Here is a 25,179-nt window from a genome sequence, read left to right on the forward strand (position 1 = left end):
CGTGATGGGAAGACCTATTGTAAACTGTTTCTATAAACTAATGTGAAGGCAATACAGCTAGGACTTGATAATCTGACTTTATACCAAAGGTTTTTCTTCAATTTTTTCATAAATTCTTAATTTGATTTGAACTTCAACAGAGAAAATTGATAAAATTATGTATTTCTAAAGCATTTTAGTGCTAATTTGCTGGGTTATTGGAGTATTCTGCCCCATTAAGAAGTAAGAATTTTCAATATTCTAATTAAATTTTTAAAATACAACTGGGAAGGGGACATAATACTATGAGGTTTAATCTACAATGCTCCCAAAACTCCTGTCTATTGAGGGGAAAATAGGACCAGTCCTCCATGGTGATAAAACTTCTGGTAGAAATAATCTTTTAAAAAAATTGGACTATAACTTTTTAATTTAAAAAAGCTGATGGTTTGAAATGACAAAAAGTAACTTCTTAAGTGCTTATTAATAAAACCAAAAGTTTCAGAAGCTCACTTCAAGTTCCAGCTTATTTTGAGCTTTGTGGTAGGGAAAGGAATTAAATTGACAATGGAATTGCAAGTTCTTACTTCAGCAGAGATCTCGGGGAACCCACTACAACTTCTCCGGTCATGTGTCACTAATTTCATTCAGCTCCAGAGCATATGGTATGGGTAAGGTCACTGGTCTTTCTCCTGCCCCTTTATTTTAAGGGGAGCCTTCCTAACCTCATGGTAGAAACACCAGCTGTTTCAATTACAAACCTTATTTCTCTCCCCCCTCCCACCCAGTGGCCCCCCCAAAATAGACCTTTACAAAAATGGGACAGATTAAGGATGGAGTTAAGGATTAAGGATTAACTTTTGATTTCCTAGCTTGTCAGTTGATTACTAAGCATGCATAGTAGCTGCTTTTAAAAAAAAGTTAAACACCTGTGTCGTTTTAAAAAAAAAAAACCCAAAAACTAATGGATTGACCAAAGGAATGATACACCCTCTGCTGGTTTTTGTAAGGTGGGGCACTCTGACACCACAAAAAGCTTTTCTTGGTTGTGGGGATTTTGGGGAGGTGTGGGGTTTGGCTCTTTCACCCTGCTTGACTTACAGCATTTATAAATAAAATTGCAATTAAGGTCCATGGCCAAAATCTTCCGACCTGGGTTCTTCCTGTTAGGCACCTAACTAAGGATGGTCTGACTTCTCAGTTAGTGCTCATCATATTACAGGATCAAGCAATCATCCCTTTACCTGGTGGAAGTTAGGCATCCAAATTGGAAAATTTTAGCCTAGGTGTTCAATGAAAGTGGTGTCTGAGTCAGTAATTAACTGTCAGGCGCAGCCAATTGTCCTGCCAAGGCATTAAAAATAGCAGGACTTCAGTACACATGGCATTTGCACAAAATGTCTTGCCCTTACATGGTGAACTGTGGCTATTGCACATGCAATCTAAACCACTGACATTCAGGTCAGACTACCAAGTAACTCTGTATTGCATTTGGGATTTTTTTTATACATAAGAGAGGTCAATTTTATCTATTTTTGTATAGTTTTACATTTTATATTCATAGGGGAAATTTTATGGACTCTTCTTTTACTCGTGCGTCACGATGCCGTGGTGCGGCTTACAGTGCTGACGAAGAAAAGGCAATCACTCTGCCACCACCTGTGTGATGAAGAAACCATCGCGCTTCTCTGCTACACGCTGAGGGCTAATTCTGAAGCTCGGAAACCGCCCCTCTTCCTGCCATCCTCATGTTCCATGGACACTACTTAGATCTTCTGACACCAGAATGTCTCATCTGTCAAGTGCTGTTTTTAGCTTTGTTTTTAATTCCAGTCTGTAGACTGTCTCTGTCTCCTCTCTGAATGAATCACTGACTGTCTTTTAAAGCTAGAAAACAATGGTGGGGGTTTTGTGTGTGTTTTTTAATGTTTTTGACTTTATCCAGCAGTGGCCATTTTTTGATACCTAAATAAGCTCTGGAAGGGAGTTCTGTACTTTTAAGGACCTGCCCATCTGGGAGGGGAGATGGTGGGGCATTGGCCAGTGAAGCTGTCAGGAAAACCAAGGCAAAGCTCCTGTTCTGTGGCTGACAACAGTGTGGGCTTGGCTGGGGCTGAACGTTCATCCTGAAGAGCGGGTGTCCTGGCTCTTAGCCAAGTCTGTAGTGGTAGTGCTGCTTGTTCTCTGCAGCCTTCTTCCCTCCAGCCAGGAGGCAGAGAACAGGAGTGTCTTCACACTTAGGTTTCCTCAAAGGGGAAGAGGCTGTCACTGTTGAGCCAGGCAGTGAAGGAGGCAACTGCATCCCCCTGGCCCTGTTCCTCCTGCTGGGCTGAGCAATGGGTGCTGCCCCCCCACTAATTCTAACCCATCCGCAGGAGTGACATCCCCTGCTGCCTGCTTCCCTACGGTGCATGGAGCATTACCTGTTCCCAGCATGATACAGAGCAGCTCCTCCACTGGGCGTCCAGCCAAAATGCGACTAGTCAACTGCCTCACCCTAGCTCCTGGCTCTTCCTAACTCTCCTGCCTCCTCAGCACCGCCACCAACTTCATTCCTCAGCAGTCACCAGAACCCTGGCTGCTTCTCAGCATTGTCCAGGGAAATCTTTACAACCCGTGGCAACTATGACGCTAATTTTAAGGGCCCTATTGTTTACCTAGTGGCTGGTCATGGTTTAAAGGAACATTGTGAGTAAGCAAAGTTCTGAAATTTCATTGTTAATGTGCTTGGGATTTTTTTTTTAGACTTCAATTCAACGTTTGATTTCCTCTGCCCCCACCTTGCAGGTTTTGCAACCCAAGCACAGTGGCATGGAGTATGAGGCCCAGAAAGTGAAATGAGCTAGGAACAGGGAGTGAATAGTCAAAATTTATGTTCACTGCTGAGCAAAAAGCAAATGAAATGGTGGAAAGCTAAATTATTAACGCTGAACGTAGAGTTTTGTTTTAAATTTGAAAGTGATGGCAATGCAGGTGGAGATACTTGGCTGTGCATGGGGTTTGTGTCTTTAATTAAATGACTCTTAACCTGACAGCGTTCCTGTTCATTATTGTGTGTGTGTGGTTTTTGTTTTGTTTCTTTTATGAGTTTTGCTTCTGTTACTGAAATGCAAATTGGGTGGAGTGCTGTGCTGCTAACATTCCTGGGGCATTTTGACCCACACTTGCTTTTAACATTCCCTGATTCCCCCCGCCCTGCCTTAATTCTGAAGGTATTCAATCTTATGCAGTTATTTGTAGTGTCTGCTAAGCTGTATTTAGGCAGTGCAGCTCACTTTTCCCTGCAGATCTGTGTTGTTATAGAAGTTAGAAAGGGAAAAGATCCATTCAGTTATCCACCCCATCTCCCTGCCACTATCGGATAGTTCACTGCGATGCATTCTCTATAGAGTCCTTGTCCTTAGACATTCCATTGAGATGGAAAACTGCTTGTTCCTCCTTCTCTTCGGTCCCCACCACTCCTATTTTGTCACTCTATTGGCAAGCAAACAAAAACAAATGGATAAGATTGTTTGGGCAAAGAGGATAATTGAGGGATAGAGGGAGGCACATGTCAGTTGTAAAGAAACCAACCTTTTCGAAACTTCCATCCGTTCTGCTTAAGGCACTAGAGGATCTCCCCTTCATGCATGTGGCAGAAGTAAGTCACCTGTTTCCACATATAGTAACTTCAGAACATTACAGACTGGAACCCTTATATGTTCTGCACAGCTTGAGCCAAGGGAAGGCATCTGGCATCTCCCCTACCCCTTTCTTGATAGCCAATTGTTTCATGTTTTCTTTTTTGTCCTTGACACAACTAGTTATTAAACTTTTTAATGTATTTACTGTGTTTTTAAAATGAATGTTTCTTTCACTGAATTCTAATGAATAAACTTCAGGTTTTTAGAGGACACGCATTTTCATTGGTGTATTTTGTTTGTTTTATTGCTCAGTCAGATCTGTGTGTTTCTTTGGTATTACGATTGAAGGGGAAAAGGCTTTTGAAAGTAAGTGGAAAGTGTTTGGGAAGAATGTTTTTTTAAAAAAATAATGGTCTGAGCCCAACTCGCTTTGGCTACTTTCAAACACTTAGTGTACCCAACCAGATTACTCTGCCATATTAAATTAGCTCTGCAAAATAACTATAATTGAAAGCACTGGATCTAAAAGTCAGATTTTCTTGTTTTTTTTTCCTAAAGTACTCTGTACTCCTGTTGCTCTGCACAAGCAATAAGCAGGAGTTTCATGTGTTTATGAAGAGAACATACCCCTCGATTTCATCAACCGAATAATTGAAAAATTGCTCTTTCATGGACATACATGGAAGGCACTGACACTTGTTTCCAAGTAGAAGCACAGAGATTCATAGGAACAGCTCTTAAGTGCTGTGATTTCTTACTACTGGAGTGTCAGTGAGCAAATTTTGGGAAGCTGCTCACCAGCTTTATCAGCAATAGAAGGAGCAAAATGAACGCTTTGTCTCCTCTCCTGCCCCTTTAGCACATGCACATCAGTCACAAATGTTTATCTTGCAAACAGTTTTTCTTGGCTGATTAGAAGGTACAGTATAGGGAAGAAATGGGTTGAAAGAATCACTTCAATTTGTATTAAAAAGGACCCTGTGACCCATGAGTTGTGCACTGGTTAAAATATTTGCTGCCTAATAACCTTATTTCAGAATGAGACTACCCTATATCAGTATAATTACACTGCTGTAATAATGCTGGTAGATTTCCTTGTGTAGAGAAGTCCTAAAGCTGCATGTCTGTTGTTCCCCCTCTCCCAGGCTGTGGCCAAAACACTGCAAGGTCTAGAGAGTTCCCTCATCTTCCATGCAAAGGAGTGCGCTACTAAATGTGTCTAAAATTCTATGGTATTGATGGAAGCTGTAGCTTGCCAGAGCTAGTAGTCAATAGGTATAGACAGAAGGACTATTTCATCAGATCCAGAACTTTAGCTAATGGTACCTCTGACATTGTCTTCTTGTGATGACATTCATGTACGTGAACTCTTATTTGAGAATGGAAATTGCTAAAGCTCTGTGTGTGTGTGAGATGGGGGTTATGTAGCAGGGGGTGCCATTCAATTTCTGCTCCTAATGATGTTTGTCTTCCAGTTTTAAAGGGCTGTTTAAAGGAAGAGCATCTGTTCTGAAATGCTGTGCTTCTGCTGCACGCTGCTCTGTCTGGTCACTGGTTACTGCCTGGTGCTGGCCACTGTCATGGCCAGTGTTTTGAAGGTGAAGTTTCAAAGGCTCACTAACAAAACATTCTGAGCCTGCAAATGGTAACCTAAGGCACATGGCAACAGTGAATCAGGCCCCTGGGGATGTGAATCAGCTTGATTTCATTCAGGGGCCATCTTACTATTAGCTGGACAATAGCTTACTTTACAGTAAGTAAAGCATGTTAAAAGACTAACTCAGAGGATGAGCCTTACACCTGAAGAGCTAAGCAAGGAACAGGTGGAGAAAAGTAAAACTCATGGAGCATGGATATGAGCAGTGGTAGGGTGTGTGGGACAGGTGATTGGGCTGACAGTCTGCAATTATCTTTCAGAACTACCGCAAAAAGAATGCCATGGGGATGTTCAGTCCTTGTCCAGGACAGACTCTTTTGCTTGAAAAAGGTATTTGTTTAGCTCAAATGGTAGAGGCCTGCGCTTTTGATGCTGAAAGTCTGGAGTTTGATCCGCACTGACAGCCTCTGATTGGAGGTAGTTATGCAGAGCTGTAGTTGCATGACTGGGCCCAGCAATATGAGGGGTACAAGATTCCCCCCAGAATCACAGGTGGACATTTCGTGTGGGATCCTGCCAGTAACTCAAGATACTGTTTTGGAAGCTGCTTGTGTAACACACGGTTTTGTAAAGTCTCCCAATCATTTTAAAATGCACCAAACCAATTAAAAGAATAATCCCCATCTCACAGGAGAGGGACTGAATTTGTAAAGAGACATAATTATCTATAATGTATGACAAGCTGATACATTTAGTGTCTCCAGAGCAGTTGTCAAGGGAGACGGGGCTTCCCAGGGTACTGGCTTGGAAAACCATCATTGGAAAGTCAAGACTATTGATTATGCTAAGGAGAAGTCTCAGCCTTCATCTATTGCAGATCAGAATGGTCACTACACTGTGTGCGTGCATTTAATCTCAGCTATTAATAATGCTTCTCTTTCGCTGTCCAGAAGCGCCTTAAAGAAATAATGTCCTTTTTGTAGCACTGAAAATTGTTTTTTTTTTTTTTTTTTTTTAATACTACTTGAACGGTTGAAGATTGGGTGTCCTTTTATCTTTTCTCTCTTTTGGCTTTCCACTGAAAGGAATCATTCACTTGTGTATTTGCACCAGATGTAAACAAAATTGGCAAGGGACCTTTAAGACAATCCCAGGGTCCCTGTTGCAATAGTGTTTGCCTCTTTATCTAGCAATCACATAATGGTTGGAGCAGCTTGCTCCTTAGAGGATTTATGAGTGTCAGGCCCAGATATGATCCTTATTTATTTAGGATGCAAACAGGATTTATCATGGCAGTTGACTTTGATCAGGGACCAACAGATGTGTACAATGATTGGTTACAGGTAAAACTGCTCAGTACAAGCAGATGCTCCGCTAACCCACCATCTGTTCTCTTTCTTTGTCCATGCCATGTTGCCCTGGAGTGGGTGTCTGTAACCAATTAGAAACTTTAATGCACATAGAAATCAAAATATTCCCAGCTTCATGTAGATCAGCAATATTTACACTTAATAAGAGGCAGTGGGGAAAATACCAACAGGATGACCAGTCCTTAAAAATACCATTTATTCTGGTAACTGTAGGAAAGCAAAACTCTTAATGATGAGCTCGTGAGTTCAGGAATAATTGCAAATTTATGAGTCCTTATTTAATCTCTCCTCTGTTCTCTGCTTTGAATCTCTGCATTTAGAATGTGGCTTCTTCATTTATATGAAGTTACATTAGACTCTCATTCAACTTTTACCTTTGCTCTAGACTTATTTGCATAGACTTCTAAAGAGCAATCTGGGCAGAGCAGTACAAACACCCTGTGAGCTTTGGATGGACATAGCAGAGAAAGACAATGTTCTACCAATACTTTAAGGGTCTATTCCATGAATTTCTCCCCCTGGCATAAGAAAGACTCCATGTACATATGCTGCAGAAGGGAAGGACGGTTTAAACTCACTTACGTTTTTCCATTTAAACAAAAACGTGTTCTCATTTCCACAGCCAAGGAGGGAGGCAAGATCTCTTGGACTCCTAGATTTTAAGGCCAGAAGGGACTATCATGATCATCTAATCTGAGCTCCTGCACATTGCAGGTCACAGAACCTCATCCATCCACTCCTGCAATAGACCTATAACCTCTGGCCGAGTTACTAAAGTCCTCCAATCTTGATGTAAAAATTTCAAGTTACTGAGAATCCACCATTTATTTTAGTTCAAATCAGCAAGTGATCCATGCCCCACACCGCAGAGGAAGATGAAAACCCCACAGGGTCTCTGCCAATCTGACCTGGGGGGAAATTCCCCGCAGACTCCAAATAAGGTGATCAGTTAGACCTACCAGCCAGACATCTGGGAAAGAACTTTCTGTAGTAATTCAGAGTCCTTCCCCATCTAGTGCTGCATCCCTGATGGCTGGAGATATTTGTTAATAGCAGTCATGGACGGGGCGTATGCCATTGTAGCGAATCTCATCATACCATCCCCTCCATAAACTTACTGAGCTCAGTCTTAAAACAAGTTAGTGTTTTGCCACTCCCCTGAGAAGGCAGTTCGAGAACTTCATTCTTCTGATGGTTAGAAATGTTCTGTCTAATTGGCAGACAACTCTCACTTTCTGCTGATAAACATAGTGGATGAAATCCTGGCCCCATTGAAATCAATGGGAATTTGACTTGACTTCCATGGAGCCAGGATTTAATCCAGTGAGTGTATTTCTAGTATAGCCTTCTGTTCAACTTGTATGATTAGAAACGGGAGGAATGGTAGAAGACCTCATAGGGATGACTGGGAATATTCCCCTCCCGGAAGTCTTTTGAGAATTCCTGATGCTTGTGAAATCTGATCATTTCTAAGGCATAACATTCACTTCAAAAGAATGTGTATGAAGCCTGAGGATAAATAATCTAGCAGTATCCAAAATGAGGATGAACTTGAACAGAGGAAGAGGCCTTCCATTTGGTGGAGAATTTAAATAAGGGCCACCTGATAACTCCACCACATCACTGCTGTCCTGGTTAACATTCAACCACAGAGTCAGTAGGTTGGCCTGAGAAAACAGCTGGTAAGTATCATAGAGGCAGGAGCCTGAGAACAACCTATGGATGTGAAGTACATGCCTATGGCTGATAAGACTTTTGCAGATACTGAAGCAATTTAGATGCTGAATTTTCCTGCACATCTTGGTCTCTCAAGACTTCTCAGTGAGAATATTGATAAATTGGGTTAATGCCAGAGGGGAAAACCAGTTGGTGGTGGTCCTGCTTTGAGCAGGGGGTTGGACTAGATGGCCTCCTCAGGGTTGAAAGAAACCTCATCTTCTTCTATGATTCTATGAAAGGAGCAGTGAAAGCAACGTCGGAAGAGGTGCCATCAGTTAAACAATGTTTATGTTGAAGGTGCATCTGGTGCCAAAGAGAAGCAGTTGCCAACAGTTTGCTAAGCAAACTGCAAAATAGACATTTATTACTGGCTTTGTCTATCGTCTTGGAACAGACAAGAAAATGGTGCAGGTTAAATACCAAAGGTAGAGAAGGGTTTGGCAGAGACAGGTTTGTTCTGAGCACTGGAATGGGAGTCAGGAAGGTTCCAATCCCAGCTCTGCTCCTGATGCCATCTGTGTGTGGTGGGCAGGTTACTCTCCACTCAAGGCCTGGTTCCCCTTCAGACAGGGCTGATGCTGTTTACCTCAGAGGGGAGCTGTGAAGATTAATTAGCTAATCTATGTAAAGTGCTTGGAAGAGGAAAAGTGCTGTATTACTCTGATGAGGAGGCTTTCAAGTGATTGAAATTGAGCCACTCACATGACCCTTCCCTCAAATGGATCAAAGAAGGAAGTTACAAAGGAGGCACCTGAGACCAGATCTTGAGACGGACTCAGCACCACTCAAATGTTTGGGCCAGCAGGGAGCGGATAGGTCATCAGCTGAATATTTATCCCTTGGGACCAATGTCCGTAATAAGTGATGTGTGCCCTGCTGTGATCTAATTAGGCTTAATTGAATTGAAGAAGAAGAAAAATAAAAGGAAGAGGGCAGAGGGCAGGCAACAACTGGCATTGACTGATGAGGTACAATTATGGTTTTTTTGCGTTTCAAATGAGGGCAAGGTTTGAAACATAATCAGCTGTGAGAATTAAATACTAAATTGTGTTGGGTGGATCGCTGACAACAGCCTCTCCTCCATCCCTCAGGTACAAGGGGAAAAGGACACAAACCTCTTCTGGAACCACATCTTGAAAGCTATCATTCAGGGAGGAATCTCCACTTCTAAAGAAAATGCAAGCTCCTTTCGGTATGCTTGGCCTGAGGAGGAATTGAGGGATATGTTTCCAGGCCTGAAGTTCAAATTTGACCTTTTCATTCGTCAGACTTTTTTCCTTTATCACTTAACAGTGATTTACAAAAAAAAAAAAAACATATGAGAGGAATTAGGTGTTTCTAATCTGTTCTGAGAGAATCGGATAATGTAGCAGCTGGGCAGGCACAGAGCGGGCAGTTTTGCTTGGATGAATCGTCTCCAAAAATAACCCGCAAGTCTGGCCATTAAATTGCTCTTTCTAATGGGTTTTCTGTTGGGATGGATTAGGTGAGTTCTGTTCCAGTGTATTAAACAGCAAAAGGAAGCCACTTAGTACACTACAGAGTCTTTTTAACCCCTTGGAGACTGAGAATTTATTACACTGGGAGCTCTTCCTGTCTCCGGTGTACTTATAGATCTTGGATAAAATTTTGAAAAAAGCACTTAGGTGCTTTTGAAAAGTTACATTTTCAAAAGTGACTTAGGCCTGGATCCTCACAGCAGCCTAAGACGTCTAGGGGCCAGCTTTTTTAAAGGAATAAATGCTTTTAAAAATCTGGCCCAAAGTCACTTTTGTAAACAGGACTTAGGCTCCTAAGTCACTAAGGTGCTTTTGTCTATACCAGAAAACCGCCAATATAGATGCACTTACACCACTATAAGCAAGGGTTACATTGGTTTAAATGTATCTACATTAATTAGGGGTTTAGATTGATTTTTAAACAGCTTTAGTTAAATCTATACAACTTTTCTAGCATATACAAGGTTGTAGTTACACAACAGCTTCCGTTCTAACCTTGTTGTGGTATGTTCATAGCTCTTCTTTTGGACTGAAATTTTCTGGATTTGTTCTCTGTCCAAGAGCAAGCTTTCTTTTTCTTTTTGTTTTGTAAAGTATGAGCAAATTATGGATGATAAAGCTTACTCTAGTGGTACCTTTTGGTTTCCATATATTTCACCTTTTGCATGTCTGATAACCTGGGTGAAAAAACAGCAAATAACCGGGGTCAGCATCTGAAGGTTTAATGGGCCAGGAAATAAAGTCCAGTTTCTTACCAATATTCCTGTGTGTCAGATCCCTATTTTCCAAATGCTGTCACAGATCAAATCGGTGATTTCACCTACTTCTTACAGCAACTTTTGGGGTGACACACTGTGACTCTTTAAGAGTATGCAACAACAGTTTAGGGCCCAGACTCAGGAAAGAACTTGTGCACCTGGTGAAAGTTAAGCGTGTGCTTAAGTGCTTTCCTGAATCAGAGACTGGGACAGGAAGTGAACAATAATACTTTATTCAATTGAAATTGCAGAGGGAGTCTAGGGAAACATATTCAGAAATAAGAGTTTTAGTAGGACACTAGGATTCTTACAAAAAGTGCCTTAGGATCTTTAACAACACACATATTTAGGACATCTGCTTTATATCTCATCTGAGAAAAATTATCTTCAGTATCACGGTGCTCTTATGGTTGGGGCAGTGGCTCAATACTGATTCAGAGGAAAGAGCGCCATCTGCACAAAAAAAACCCTCCAGCATTTAGGTATTTCCCATAGGTCTCACATCCCACAGCTATGAGAGCTAATGAGATCACAGCTAGAAATGAGTGGTTGTAGCTACAAAACAAAGCACAGTCTTTCACAATTTCTTAAGCAAGCTAGAAGCAATAATTAGCATCCAGTCTGTTGATCCACAGAATTTAAAGTTTTGTTTCTATTAGAGTATTTTCTCTTTGATTCGGGTTTTGCCACTAGCCCTGATCTGACAACTTCACTGTATATTTAATCTGATCTTTCCTTGCTTTAAACAGAATTCTTTGTTGTTACAGGCACAGGATAAGAGTGAGAGAGCCACAGATGAACTCCATTAAAGGTAAATATATATTTTCAAAGGTTGCTTTGTACAAAGCCTAAAAAGATCATGGAAGATAGTAATTTATGATTCAACCAAGAGCTATTTAACATTATTAGTATTCTTGAGGAAAATATTTTTAAATCAGAAATCCTCCTAAAACCCCTGAAGTTTGCAGAGATGAAGAAAAATAATAATAATTGAAACTGCTTTGAAAATGTTCCCACTCGGAACATCAACTTGGAATTTAAAATGATTCTTCATCTTTGAAATGGGCGAGGCAAAAGAGAGATGGGTCAGTGCCCTTTAAGAATCATCAGGTCATCTGTAAAAAGAAAAGCAGTACTTGTGGCACCTTAGAGACTAACCAATTTATTTGAGCATAAGCTTTCGTGAGCTACAGCTCACTTCAGCTCACGAAAGCTTATGCTCAAATAAATTGGTTAGTCTCTAAGGTGCCACAAGTACTCCTTTTCTTTTTGCGAATACAGACTAACACGGCTGTTACTCTGAAACGGTCATCTGTGAGGTTGCTAGAAGAACTGCCCTTCTGCAAAACTGAAAGACAGGGTTTTTTCCAGCCCTGTTGGGCACGAGGCATTATGGGAAAAAAGTCAATCTGATCTTGGGTAGACGTGGGAGTGAAGAGGTATTAGCAAATATGGAGAAGTTTGAGTTCTGAGTGACAGTGTTGGTTTTGATTTCATCGGTCATTCTCCCCTCCACCCCATCTCCCCTCCAATCCCAAGACAGAAGTCTTGAATGGTGGTTTTGTACTGTTACTTTCATTTGAAACCATCATTACCCACATGATGTGATTTACTTATATTCATCAACAGGCCACTGACTAGATAGACTTACTGCAGAAATTTAAGCAGTCACGTGATGTCCATAGCGATCCACTTTTGAATGTTAGTGACTAGCTCCTGTGCTAATGATCACATTTTTTTAATCTGTGGAGATCAGAACACAATTCAATCTAGAAAGTATCTGTTACTTTAAATACAGAAATCTGGTACTTATCACGAGAACCATATATTAACCTTCAGTAAATCAGGGACCTGGCTGGTAAAGACATATGTACTGCTGTGAATACCCTAGGGAAAGCTCCTCTGGGAAACTAAAAGCAACTGCGGTTTCTTTTCCCTCTTCCCCCTCTCTCCCCCCCCCCCAGCTATTACATGCACACTTGGCCTCAACAGGCAACGATAGACTGACCCATCCTATCTCCTCTTGCAGCAATGGCTCAGCTGCACAGTAGTACTTAGATCTTAAATCCCCCCAAATTTTAAAGTTGCTGCAAAATTCAGGTCTGGATCAAAATTTTCCCAAAATCCGGGGAGGGGGCGGAGGGCATGTTTCCAACTCTGGATTGGATCAGGCTCATCTTATAAAACCACATACGGGATAACTTTACGGATATCTGCTCTTTGTGGCCAACAATAATTCAGAAGGCCTGACACATGTGGTGCTGTGTCACATGAGTTACTGTCTCCATTTCAAGGCATGGCACCCAGAACTGAATGCAATAGTCACTCTGCTGCGGTCCCATTTCTCTAACATCCCTCTAGCCTCTATTATCCTGCACCATCAAAACCAACCTAACACTTTGATCCAACTTAAGCTGTCCAAATAATATTGCTGGGTATTCTCCTAATTGATTCACAAAAAACTTTTTCTCCAAGGATATTTGCTGCTTCCCACCATTGGCCTCATTTCAGTGCCCTCTTTACCCAGCCTAGGCAGCCAGGCAAGCATCTCTCTGTATATGTAATCTCTCTCCTCTATACTCCAGCCAGCTGACACAGGCTGCCCAGTACCCCCTGCACTAGCTGATGTTTCCAAAATCAGTTTCTTTAATATTATTCTAGCTTTGATAACCTAATAAGTTACTAGTCGCAACATACTTAATGATATTTTTGAAATGTTATTTTTATCTTATTTGTTGTGGTTACAAAAAATGTTGGAGAATCAGTATTGCCCTCTCAAAGTGCTCAAGAGACCTGAGTCAAGCCTTAAATGTCATGAGACTGGCTTAAAAATTGAGATTTTTTTTCAGAGAAGAACTTGGGGTTGTTTCTGTTTACCTTAAAATCTCAGAATCTAGAAGATATTCTCAGGTAACATATTCAAGTTTTCCTTCACAACCGCAAAGGTTAGGGAAAAAAAAGTTGAGATTCTTATGTAATCCCTTGATTCCAGGAGCTGGGTCTTTAAGAAAAACACCAAATATTGCAGCGAAATTGCTAGAGTTGGCAACACTGGAGAATGGTCACAGAGAATGAATTTTGAACTTGTAAATGTGGGTATTCCTACTGCACACATGATTTTCAGGTATGCTCATTTAGGGCCTGAACCAAAGACCACTGAAGTAAATGGAAAGATTCCCACTGACTTTAGTAGGCCTTGGATTAGGCTGATAAACAGGGGACAGAAACAATGCCATGTAATCTGTGCATCTAATCAACGCTAACTAACATGAGGTGAATTTCAAATTCTCTCGATATACTGCTTGCAGACACACTGCAGGCTGCAGAAAAATTTCCCCTATAGTTTTGAGCAAATGTATCTGAATAACTTATGCATTTGATAAAATTATAAAGCTGTTCATGGACATTTTGAGATCAGGAAAAGGGGTGAAATTCATTACATTATTAACTGTGAGTTATTAGCACTGCTACAAGTATTTTAAAATGGGTTACTGCACATAAAAACAAAAGGGCATGGGACGAGGGGTTGCCTATCATGCCAGTCCCCTGGGCTGGGAGGCCACAACTCCTCTCCTCTCTGCACAGCTTCCGCAAGTCTCTAATATCTGAGGAGGTGGTTAGAGAGACAGCTGATGGCATGGTCCTCGCAGAATCTCCTAGGCAGCCTCACTTCCTTGTGAGGGTGTTTGACAATTTGTCCTCTCACCCAGTCTGGGGTTGGGAGGGAATTTCCCCCCTAGAAAGTATGTGTCAAGAGGCGAGGTCCCTGGGTGGTGAGAGTCTATGTTGGGTAAAAAGAACAGGAGTACTTGTGGCAACTTAGGGACTAACAAATTTATTAGAGCATAAGCTTTCGTGGGCTACAGCCCACTTCATCGGATGCATAGAATGGAACATATAGTAAGAAGATATAGATATATACATACAGAGAAAGTGGAAGTTGCCATACAAACTGTAAGAGGCTAATTAATTAAGATGAGCTATAATCAGCAGGAGAAAAACACTTTTGTAGTGATAATCAAGATGGCCCATTTAGACAGTTGACAAGGTGTGAGGATACTTAATTTAGGGAAATAGATTCAATATGTGTAATGTCCCAGCCACTCCCAGTCTCTATTCAAACCCAAGTTAATGGTATCTAGTTTGCATATTAATTCAAGCGCAGCAGTTTCTCATTGGAGTCTGTTTTTGAAGCTTTTCTGTTGCAAAATTGCCTCCCTTCAACCTCTCTGGCCACTCAGTAAAAGATTTAAGTGTTCTCCTACCGGTTTTTGAATGTTATGATTCCTGATGTCAGATTTGTGTTCATTTATTCTTTTGCATAGAGACTGTCTGGTTTGGCCAATTTACAGGGCAGAGGGGCATTGCTGGCACATGATGGCATATATCACATTGGTAGATGTGCAGGTGAACGAGCCCCTGATGGCGTGGCTAATGTGATTAGGTCCTATGATAGTGTCACTTGAATAAATATGTGGACAGAGTTGGCATCCGGCTTTGTTGCAAGGATAGGTTCCTGAGTAAGTGTTTTTGTTGTGTGGTGTGTGGTTGCTGGAGAGTATTTGCTTCAGGTTGGGGGGGTGTCTGTAAGCGAGGATTGGCCTGTCTCCCAAGATCTGTGAGAGTGAGGGATCATTTTTCAGGATAGGTTGTAAATCTTTGATGATGTGCTGAAGAGGTTTTAGCTGGGGGCTGACAGCTAGTGGCGTTCTGTTATTTTCTTTGTTGGGTCTGTCCTGTAGTAGGTGATTTCTGGGTACTCTTCTGGCTCTGTCAATCTGTTTTTTCACTTCAGCAGGTGGGTATTGTAGTTTTAAGAATGCTTGATAGAGATCTTGTAGGTGTTTGGCTCTGTCTGAGGGATTGGAGCAAATGCGGTTGTATCTTAGAGCTTGGCTGTAGACAATGGATCGTGTGATGTGCTCTGGGTGGAAGCTGGAGGCATGTAGGTAAGTATAGTGGTCAGTAGGTTTCCGGTATAGGGTCACCATCGCTTATTAGCACCTTAGTGTCCAGGAAATGGACCACTTGTGTGGATTGGTCTAGGCTGAGGTTGGTGGTGGGATGGAAATTGTTGAAATCATGGTGGAATTCCTCAAGGGCTTCTTCTCCAAGGGTCCAGATGATGAAGATGTCATCAATGTAGCGCAAGTACAGTAGGGGCGTTAGGGGACGAGAGCTAAGGAAGCGTTGTTCTAAGTCAGCCATAAAAATGTTGGCATACTGTGGGGCCATGCGGGTACCCATAGCAGTGCCGCTGACTTGAAGGTATACATTGCCCCAAATGTGAAATAGTTATGGGTAAGGACAAAGTCACAAAGTTCAGCCACCAGGTTTGCCGTGACATTTTCGGGGATACTGTTCCTGACGGCTTGTAGTTCATCTTTGTGTGGAATGTTGGTATAGAGGGCTTCTACATCCATAGTGGCCAGGATGGTGTTTTCTGGGTAACTTTCTTCTGGAGCCCTAATCAGGGATTGGATGGCTGTCCGTAACATAACAAGTTCCCGGTGTTTGTGAGGGGTGGGAAGAGGTGCATCAGTAGCTCAGTCTCAGACAGCTTTTTCTGTGTTCATACTTATTCAGAATTCAGAAGGAAAAGAGAAACCTAAAGAGGGAATTGGAGAACTTCTGGGGGTTTCCCTTCTCTCTTTAAAGGAAAAGGATCATGGGAATAAAGAGAGAGGAGCAGATGAGCACAGTTGACCCTTTCCCTTTAGCATGAGATCACCAGGCCTGCAAGGCTCGGCGTTGGCTTTTCCAACGTTCCCGCTCATCTCTGTTCACGGAGTCCATCTTAAAAATAGCTCAGAGGGTAACTTTAATTTTTAAACTAAGTTGAAAAACATAAATTGGAAAACATAATCCCAACTATACATATAAAATGATGGGGTCTAAAGAGATCTTGGATTCATTGTGGATAGTTCTCTGAAAACATCCACTCAATGTGCAGCGGCAGTCAAAAAAGTGAACAGAATATTTGGAATCATTAAGAAAGGGATAGAAAATATCATATTGCCTCTATATAAATCCATGGAAAGCCCACATCTTGAATACTGCATGCAGATGTAGTCACCCCATCTCAAAAAAGATATATTGGAATTGGAAAAGGTTAAGAAAAGGGCAACAAAAATTATTAGGGGTGTAGAATGGCTTCCGTATGAGGAGAAATTAATAAGACTGGGATTTTTCATCTTGGAAAAGAGACAACTAAGGGGGGATTATGACAGAGGTCTATAAAATCATGACTGGTGTGGAGAAAGGAAATAGGAAGTGTTATTTACTCGTTCTCATAACACAAGAACTAGGGGTCACCAAATGAAATGAATAGACATCAGGTTTAAAACAAACAAAATGAAGTATTTCATCACACGACACACAGTCAGCCTGTGGAACTTTTTGCCAGAGGATGTTGTGAAGGCCAAGGCTCTAACAGGGTTCAAAAAAGAACTAGATAAATTCATGGAGGATAAGTCCATCAATGGCTATTAGCCAGGATGGGCAGGGATGGTGTCCCTAGCCTCTGTTTGCCAGAAGGTGGGAATGAGTGATAGGGAATGGATTAATTGATGGTTACCTGTTCTGTTCATTCTCTCTGAAGCACCTGCCATTGGCCGCTGTTAGAAGACAGGATACTGGGCTAGATGGACCTTTGGTCTGACCCAGTATGGCCGTTCTTATGTTCTTGCATTAAAAAGAAAAAAAAATCCACAATTTTAGGAACACAAAATGCAGAGCAAATGACTGAAAAGCTGCCAGTGGTTTGCAGTGTTATCATTTCTGGCTCACTATGGTCAGATTAGTAAATTCAGACCCCTGAAATAATCCCAGTATGTTCACGGCAAATACTTTTAAAAGTCATCAAATGTAGGGTTTTTTGTTTTTTTTTTTAAATGTTCTTGTTCCCTGCCTCCTTTCAGGTCCTCTTGAGTGACTGAGCGAGTAGCTCCTCAGGTGTGGACAAGAGAACACAGCAAATTGGCTTGTCCAGGACACCATGGAATTTGTGGTATTCCTTGAGCACTATAACAAGCTCTCATGTATGGCCCATGTGACTGAACTTGTACTAAACGGCCTTTGTGCTAATCTGAACAAATATTCCCTGACAATAGCCCTGTCTACATCTGCTTCTCAACCTGACTGTCCTGCCAGACAGTTGAATACCCTGGAGGGTTATATTGCTGGGACAGATAATTTAATTTCCTCTGTAGTGCTGTGGGCTTTGTGGCCTCCTGCTCCGTTCCCATGGAGATGACGTTCATCTCACACAGAGACTAGTGTACATCTTTTGCTGGACAGGGAAAAGCACTGAGGACACCATGAGATGAAATCCCTTCTGGTAGCTTTGTAATAGCTAAGAGGAGGCTCAAGCTTCCACAGGGAATTGCACACAAAGTCCTGACCTCTCAGGGGTCGGGCAGATGGCTTAACTACATTCAGGTTCCAGCCAGCCTAGGTTCCCTCACCATTCCAGCAGCTAGAAGAACTCTTCTGGGCGGTGTTTCATCCAAACTGTATGTTTCATAAATCAGAAGCAGAAAGGTGCAGGACTGAGATTGCTATAGCAACAATATCTAAGATGCTCTAGCATTGCTGTCAAAGTCTGGGTTTCTATCGGCCCAGTAGAATCTATTCCCTACAGCCATCTAGAGGACAGAATCAAAACCTCCAAATGCCTCTCATTAGGAATTACTGCATTCTCATGATTTATTTTTAATATTTCTATTTTTAGTAAAATGCTGGGAGCTGGGTTCTGTTTTATGCTGGAGAGATTTTAAAAAAGGATATGTCTTTTTACCTGATGCACAAGCTGTGGGGTGGGGTGGGGGGTGGTTTAAGAAGTCCCATTTGCCTGTTAGGAAAGCGGGGGGAGGGAGAAAGGGAAGGAAAAATGAGGCCAAAAGAAAAGGAAAAGAGCGTGACTCTACCCACTGCTGAAATGCACTCACCTCTGGGGTGTAAAATAGCAAATGTTTACGAGTGCACGGCAATGCTATGCAACAATTTTGGACAGGAAGTGGAGGAGAACACTATATCCCGCTGAAAGTGCATGAGAAGCCTGAGGCGGCAGGATGTAATCGCCTTTATTGGAATTGGACCAGGTCACTATTATTAACACATTGGATTTAACATCCCTCCTCTTGCAAACAATATCAGTGTTTTTAATGAGCATAAGTAGTCGGGATCGCCAAAAGACAGCACCTTCAATAGCACTGTGCCCCTCACGTATGTATGTATGTAACAACCACAGTCATCGATTGTCTACATGTTAATCCCATGTAGGGGGGTCTCAGCCCCAAAACCAAATGCCTTTATCCCCTAGCCCTTAGCAGTTGTAGACTGCAGATCCTCTGTGAACCGGTCACTAGTGGAGCTGTGTAACACACTGAACAGCTGGTTATATATACACACTAAGCTATATATATAGCTTAGTACTGATTCACAGGGAAGGTTGCCACCTGCTGAGGGCTTGTCTAGACTGAAAATGCTGCAGAGGTGCAGCTGTCCTGCTGGAGCAGCACCGCTGTGGCGCTTCAGTGAAGACATTACCTACGCCGATGGGAGGGCTTCTCCCCTCAGTGGAGGTACTTCACCTCCCCAAGAGGCAGTAGCCAGGTCGAAGGGAGAATTCTCCTGCCGACCTAGTGCTGTCTATACCAGGGGTTACATTGGTGTAATTACGTTGCTCAGGGGAGTGGATTTTTCACATCCCTGAGCATAGGGGCTGGCTTTTTGCCTTTGCCCGGAGTGCTCAACCCCAGCACCCATCGAGTTGGCGCTTGTGCCCCTGAGCAACATAGTTATACTGACCGAATTTCCTAGTGTAAACCAGGCCTGAATCTCCAACATCACTTACTGCAGTGGTCTTGGCTCGCCCATCCCACCAAGGACTTTGCTCATGTCTGCCTAGCTTGCAAGATTGCAACCTTAGGTGATGCAACGGCGGGTTAATTCAATTGTTGGCATTTAGGAAATGGGAGAAAAGCTGTAAAACATCAAGAAACAAAACACTGATAATCAGACTGGGGAGAGACAGCTCAATCTTTCGGAGGGAAGCAATCCCCGTAGTGGGTGAAACCTTTCCATCCAGCTGCCCTCTTTTCTTATTGCTTTCTTCATTGCAAGCGGTTTCCGATGAACTTAATTATAAAATAAGTCAAGAGTTACTGGGAAGCTAAATGAACTAGAATGAGTTGAGCGCTGCTATAAATAACTCTAGTTGATGCCTAACCAGAATGATGGATTCTATTACTGCCAATGACGTTTTTGAAAAGTATTTTTATTTTTTTATTTTTTTTTGCCTGATACGGGTCAATCTTTTTGTTTATTTTTTAAGGTTGTATTTTTAAGTGTATTTCACTCTGATGAGAGTTACTGGATGAACAGTCTTGGAGACTGAAGTCTCCTATTATCTGAAGAATCAATGCAGTGTGGGCTGATAAACAAACACTTTACTATGATTTATATAAGGTTTAGGTGGGTTCCATAAATACAGATTCTACCTGCAATGACACTGGCTAGGATTAAAAATGACAAGGGCTCTTGATCCAGGCTGAAGGCCATGAGATGGTCACCAGCTGGGGTTAGGAAGTAATTTCCCTTATGGTACAACGTTAAAGTGTTAGCCAGGTCTCTGTCTTTCCTTCTAAGTAAAATAAATTCTCTCTGTGTACAGTAGAGCACACTGCAGATATCTGTGCATGCAGGTGGCCTATTATCCTGCCCAATTCTACTCTTACATAAGTATGCAGAGCTTCTCCAATTGCCTTTGGGACTTGTGCATGCTTTGGAGTGTAGAATTTGTCCCACAGATGTGTAGGACAAGAAGCAGCCACAGGCCCATTGTCTGGGCCAGCTACGGATAATGTTGCCGTCTCAATCCTTGGCATTTTTTGTGGCAGAGGAGGGCAAAACTCCCCATCTTTCCCATCTGCCTGTTCAGCAAAGCCCCACTTGGTCCCTCAAACTGATGGCCAGCTACTCCTGAGTGAGGAATAATGAATATATCAGGCCTGCACTGTCCCTGACACCTGCAGTCACTCACTCTGGCAGCTGTGTTCCTTGAGCATGCTGCTGGCGGACACAGCACCTGGGAATAATAATGCTTTACGCTTACATAGGTCTTTTTGTCTGCAGACCTCAAAGCTCTTTGCAAAGGAGAGGAGTTGTCATTGTTCCCTGTTTTGGAGATGGGGAAACTGAAGCAAATGACTTTCCTAATGTCAGACAGTGACTCAGCACTAGAGTTGGGACGTTGTGCTGAATTTATCACAAGGCGCAGCATATGAATCCCTCTGCAGGGGTGTCTAGGGCGATGATCAGTACTAGTAGATGTGCAACCACGTGACCTTGACTGTCGTGATGATGTCAGTAAGTAGGAGTCGGTTTAAACTGGAACACCAGGTATAGTCCCTACGTCCGCTGGAAGGGGAGATCTGAACCAGAACACTGGATCCCAGCCCCTCCCAACTTCTGGGGAGTTTCAATTATGGATCTGAACTAACAGCCTGAGCTCACTTCTGTCCATAAGGAAACATGACAGTAAGGTATCACACAGTTTTATTTGTTATCACTGGCACATCAGTTTTATCAGACTCCATTCTCCTTGTGTCCCTTGCCTGGGTTCTTTGTTGGCACACCGCTTCAGGGAATTAGTAGAGCAAGCTCTGGTGTCCTCTACATGGACACAGTGGAAAACTGGTCTGTCTGCATGTAAGGGTATAGCTGCTGGGCCCCCTCATTTCTACCTTCTGACCACTGGACTTGTCCATACTGGCTCCCACTTTCATGCCCCACCTTTCCAGGAACAGAAAAGATGAATTGCTCTGGGAACATTCCATTGCTAAGTATGCAAACAGATCTGGATAGGCCTGGTCGGAAAGCCGTACGTCCCCTTTCAGGGGATTATCATACAGTACTGGGCTGGTGGGGAGAGCTACTCTTCCGGGCAGCAGTTTGTTTGGCAGCAGTTTCACTGTGCAGAGGAGAAACTGAACTCATTATAGTGGGCGGCCTTTAGTTTGGCTTTGTATTGAAACAAGCCCACCCCACAGATTTTTTTGCATGCCCCTAGTATTTATGGCCTGATTTAATGAGACGACATGAGGTCTGTCAGACGCGATCATTGTTTGTTGTGATGAAAGAGGCCCCGATTCTTGTCTCCCCTGTATGTTGTTTTAGTAAATGTCTAAGCTATAAATATACTTCTAAGTATCCCACTTACTGTTACAAATCTAGGACTTTACAGCTTTACACCGAGGTCACTTGGAATGTCACAGTGATGGTGAGGATAGAGTTCAGATACCTCGGCTTCTAAAGCGATTTGAGCTAAAGGAGACTCTATTTGTAGCTAATAATGCAGGGATTATGACACACAGGGAAGCAGGTCTCACTCCAGCCACTAGAGGACACTGGTGCACATGCTCAATAGCTAGCCCATTATGTTAAAGTAGCCTGCACGCATTGCATATTTTCCACCTAAGAGGGAACGATTTTGCAACAAAAAGAATCAAGGTGATATTATTGCACCTTGGCATGTCTTGTTTCCAAATCACCTTCTTATTTCTCTCTTATTATACTGATTGAAGGGACATCGAGGCTCTCATCTGTGTTCAGGACTAGGTGATCATAATAGTTCCTTTTGGCCTCAAGATCTGTGGCCATGAAAATCTGTGCCATCTGTGAGCTATGAAACTTTAGGTCACTGGTTCAAATGCAGATCAAATCAGTAGTGACCAAAAGTTTTTTGCCATTTGATAGCTCTTTTGTGGCCACTTATGAACTAAATAGCAGGCCTGGGTCCAACTGCTAGCAGACAGGTGTTCACATCACAAACACAGCCTCACAAATGGCACTAATTGGCCTTCCTGACAATTAGGAGAAAGGACTGAATGGGCCATGGTTCCTGAGCTATCTTTTCCCCCACACTCCTTTTCTCCTAGTCAGGGGGGAGGCACAGTGGAGGAGCAATGTGTGGGGGAAGACTGCATTCCTGCTATCCATGCTGTTCCTAGCGGTGCCGTAGCCAGAGAGAGACTGCCATCTCCCAGGCTGTCAGTCTGTCGCTAACACTAAAACTCTGTTGCATGCAGCTCAGAACAGGCTGGGGTTTTTACCTGTCAGTAGGACAGTGACAGAGAGAACAGGTAAGAGTTTGTCATTTAGGAATCTCAGTCTGCAACTGGCTGGAGCATAGGTGGCCATGTGCTAGGATCATGCAGTGATGGGGCCTTAACAATACCTTGATAGATGTGTGCTCCACTGCCCTCTGCAGGGACTGAACACAAGGCCTCTACAGCTAAAACCACAACCTGCCGCTGCGTGTGCTAAACCAGCCAGCTCTGTTAATATGAGGGCGAAGGCTGACTCATAAACCTCTGTGGTCCAGCTGCAGTACCGGTTTGTTTCAGATGTAAGCACTGCTGTAAAACCCCAGCCCTCTCTGCAGATCTAACGAGAGCTGTTATCTAAATTGTTAGGCAGGCATTTGGGTTTGTGGCTGCAATTGTTGCATATGGAAGCAGTGCTCACTGTAAGCTCTTCCGTGAGAAACTGTTACTCCTGTTAGTGGGGCTTTGTGGTTGTTTCTGTATGAGTTGTTATGCTAGGGTGACCTCTAAGGGGGAATAAGAGTTACTGCACTTCTTTTGCGGCTCTCGTGAAATAATGACTACTCTGCCTGCTTGGTAGAGTGATCTGTTTGAAAGAATCCATGCCAAACCGATGGACTTGCAAAAGTAATTTACTTATTAAACCACTGGAATATGAAAATGTAGAGAAGTCCTTTCAAATCAAACCCTGATATGTGAATAATCCTGTGAAGATGGCACACGTAGTGAGTGATCCAAGTTTGCGAAAGCCGATTGCATGCTACCCTTTTAAAGGAATAGCGCTCTGTTACTGGACACAATAATGGCCCAGAACAGGAACCTCAGGTATGAGTCCTTTCAATATCTATTGGGGGTGCAGATACGAAGACTGGGTTCCAGCTACTCCTGTGGATTTTGTCCCAGGCTGGATACAAATGCGGAAAGGGGTCTGTTTCCAGAATCTAGTTCAGATTGGTGAAATCTCAAGAGTGCATCTGATCTCCTGAAATTTTCACTATTGACACTGAACTGTCTCGAGCAGTTTGAGCTTTTGGCACCATCAAATCCAAATGGGAATCCAAACCTTGATTAGATGCGAATTCTGAACCCAGACTTAAAACTGCTCAAAATCTGTATCAGCCTCAAACACCGCCTTTGTTAGCCTGTTTCTAATCAGGAACAGCAGATGGAAGATGGACTGCCATTTACATTTGTCTTCCCATTCCAAGACAGACTGGTATGGCAGTCTTATTCAGGAAAATAATCAGGGACATAGGGTATACAAAGAAACTGGCCCTTAATTGCAAATGAAGGGGTTGTACAACTTCACTCAGTACTCAGGAAATATCATAAAACATGCAAAAATCACACACCTTCTGGCTGAGACCAGCTCAGCTGCTACAGATTCCAGAAGTATTGATTCCTCATTTTACCGATCAAGAAAGTAAGGCACGGAGTGGGGGAGTAACCTGCCCAAGGTCACACAGGAAGATTGTGGCAGAGATGGGATCAGAAGTTCAAAACCCAGATTGTCTGATTCCTAGTAGTGTACCATGTGCTTGTTGTAAGATCACCCTTCCACACAGGAAGAAATGGAGTGGGGGTTGGAATTAGTTTCCAGTCCAAAATGTAGGCAGAAATAGAGAGAGGAAGCTGATGCTTTTAGATTAATTTATGCTGCAATGTTGAAGCAGTATTTTAGACTTGCTGCAAATGAGCTGGCAACCAGTCTAATGTGTCTTCCGCGCCTCACTGACACGGTTGTGACTGCTCAGATCTGATGCATGGCTGCCCCACTGGGTTTTGTCTAGTGTGGAAATCACAGCTGCTACCCTGAAACCTGCCGTTTTTAGAAGTGCTGCTCTGTTGAGCCAGAACTGTTGCAACTCAATGCTGATGTCACTTGCCATGCCAGCTGATCAGTGTCTTCCAAATTTTCAATGTTGACCCTGGAGTTCAGAGGTAATATAGGTACCAAAACTCCTCAGACTTCGTCAAACAGATGAGACTCTTCTCTTTAAAACAAACAAATTATATTGACATTAAACAATAAGCTTGTGTTCTCCTGGCATGAAACTGTCCTTGTTAAAGATTAAGCAATCTGCAAATCCAGGTCTGGTCTGTTTTCTTAAAGGTCAGGGATGTTCAGCTCAATGGCTGTGGTTTGGGATCACTTATCTGACCCAGTTAAATGGCTGATTTAGGATCTTTCTTTCTTTGTCTTTTGTTTTCTTTCAATACCATACTGGAGCCCATACATGAGAAAATCAAATCCCCAGGGTATAACTGGACCAGAGTTCAGCTCAAAATTTTGATCAGCCATGAAATTTTGGGCAGTCACTTTCCACTGCGGCCCATTCAGACACCCCATTAAGTCTGAGTTTCCATTAAGTCTCACTACTTTCCTGGTGGTTCTCCTCATATGATTTGTTTTATTTAGTTAAACTCCAAATTGCATGTGGCCCGGGGGGATTGCTTAAAAGGAAGGAGGTGGTAAGTTCATCTGCAGACTCCCTAAAATGGACTCCTTTTCCACATGTCTAGT

At 42.6% G+C, this 25,179-nt stretch overlaps 1 protein-coding gene across 7 annotated transcripts in view; it reads left to right on the plus strand.

Moving 5' to 3' along the window:
• AMER1 (APC membrane recruitment protein 1) overlaps positions 1 to 25,179 on the plus strand; it is an 85,848-nt gene that overhangs the window by 22,703 nt on the left and 37,966 nt on the right. For 4 of the 7 annotated variants that reach the window (XR_005226653.1, XR_005226654.1, XM_037908120.1 and 1 more), the window contains exon 3: positions 11,313 to 11,356. Coding sequence is in view for 5 of the 7 variants with exons in the window: in XM_037908120.1 (XP_037764048.1) it covers positions 11,313 to 11,356 (44 nt within the window). In the remaining 2 variants the exon portion in view is untranslated. Of the gene's footprint in view, positions 1 to 1,543; positions 3,873 to 11,312; positions 11,357 to 25,179 lie in introns of those variants that run through there. The other 3 variants (XM_037908118.1, XM_037908121.1, XM_037908119.2) reach the window with 1 other exon arrangement.

Source organism: Chelonia mydas, chromosome 9 (genome assembly GCF_015237465.2).
Source record: "Chelonia mydas isolate rCheMyd1 chromosome 9, rCheMyd1.pri.v2, whole genome shotgun sequence".
Taxonomy (NCBI): domain Eukaryota; kingdom Metazoa; phylum Chordata; order Testudines; family Cheloniidae; genus Chelonia; species Chelonia mydas.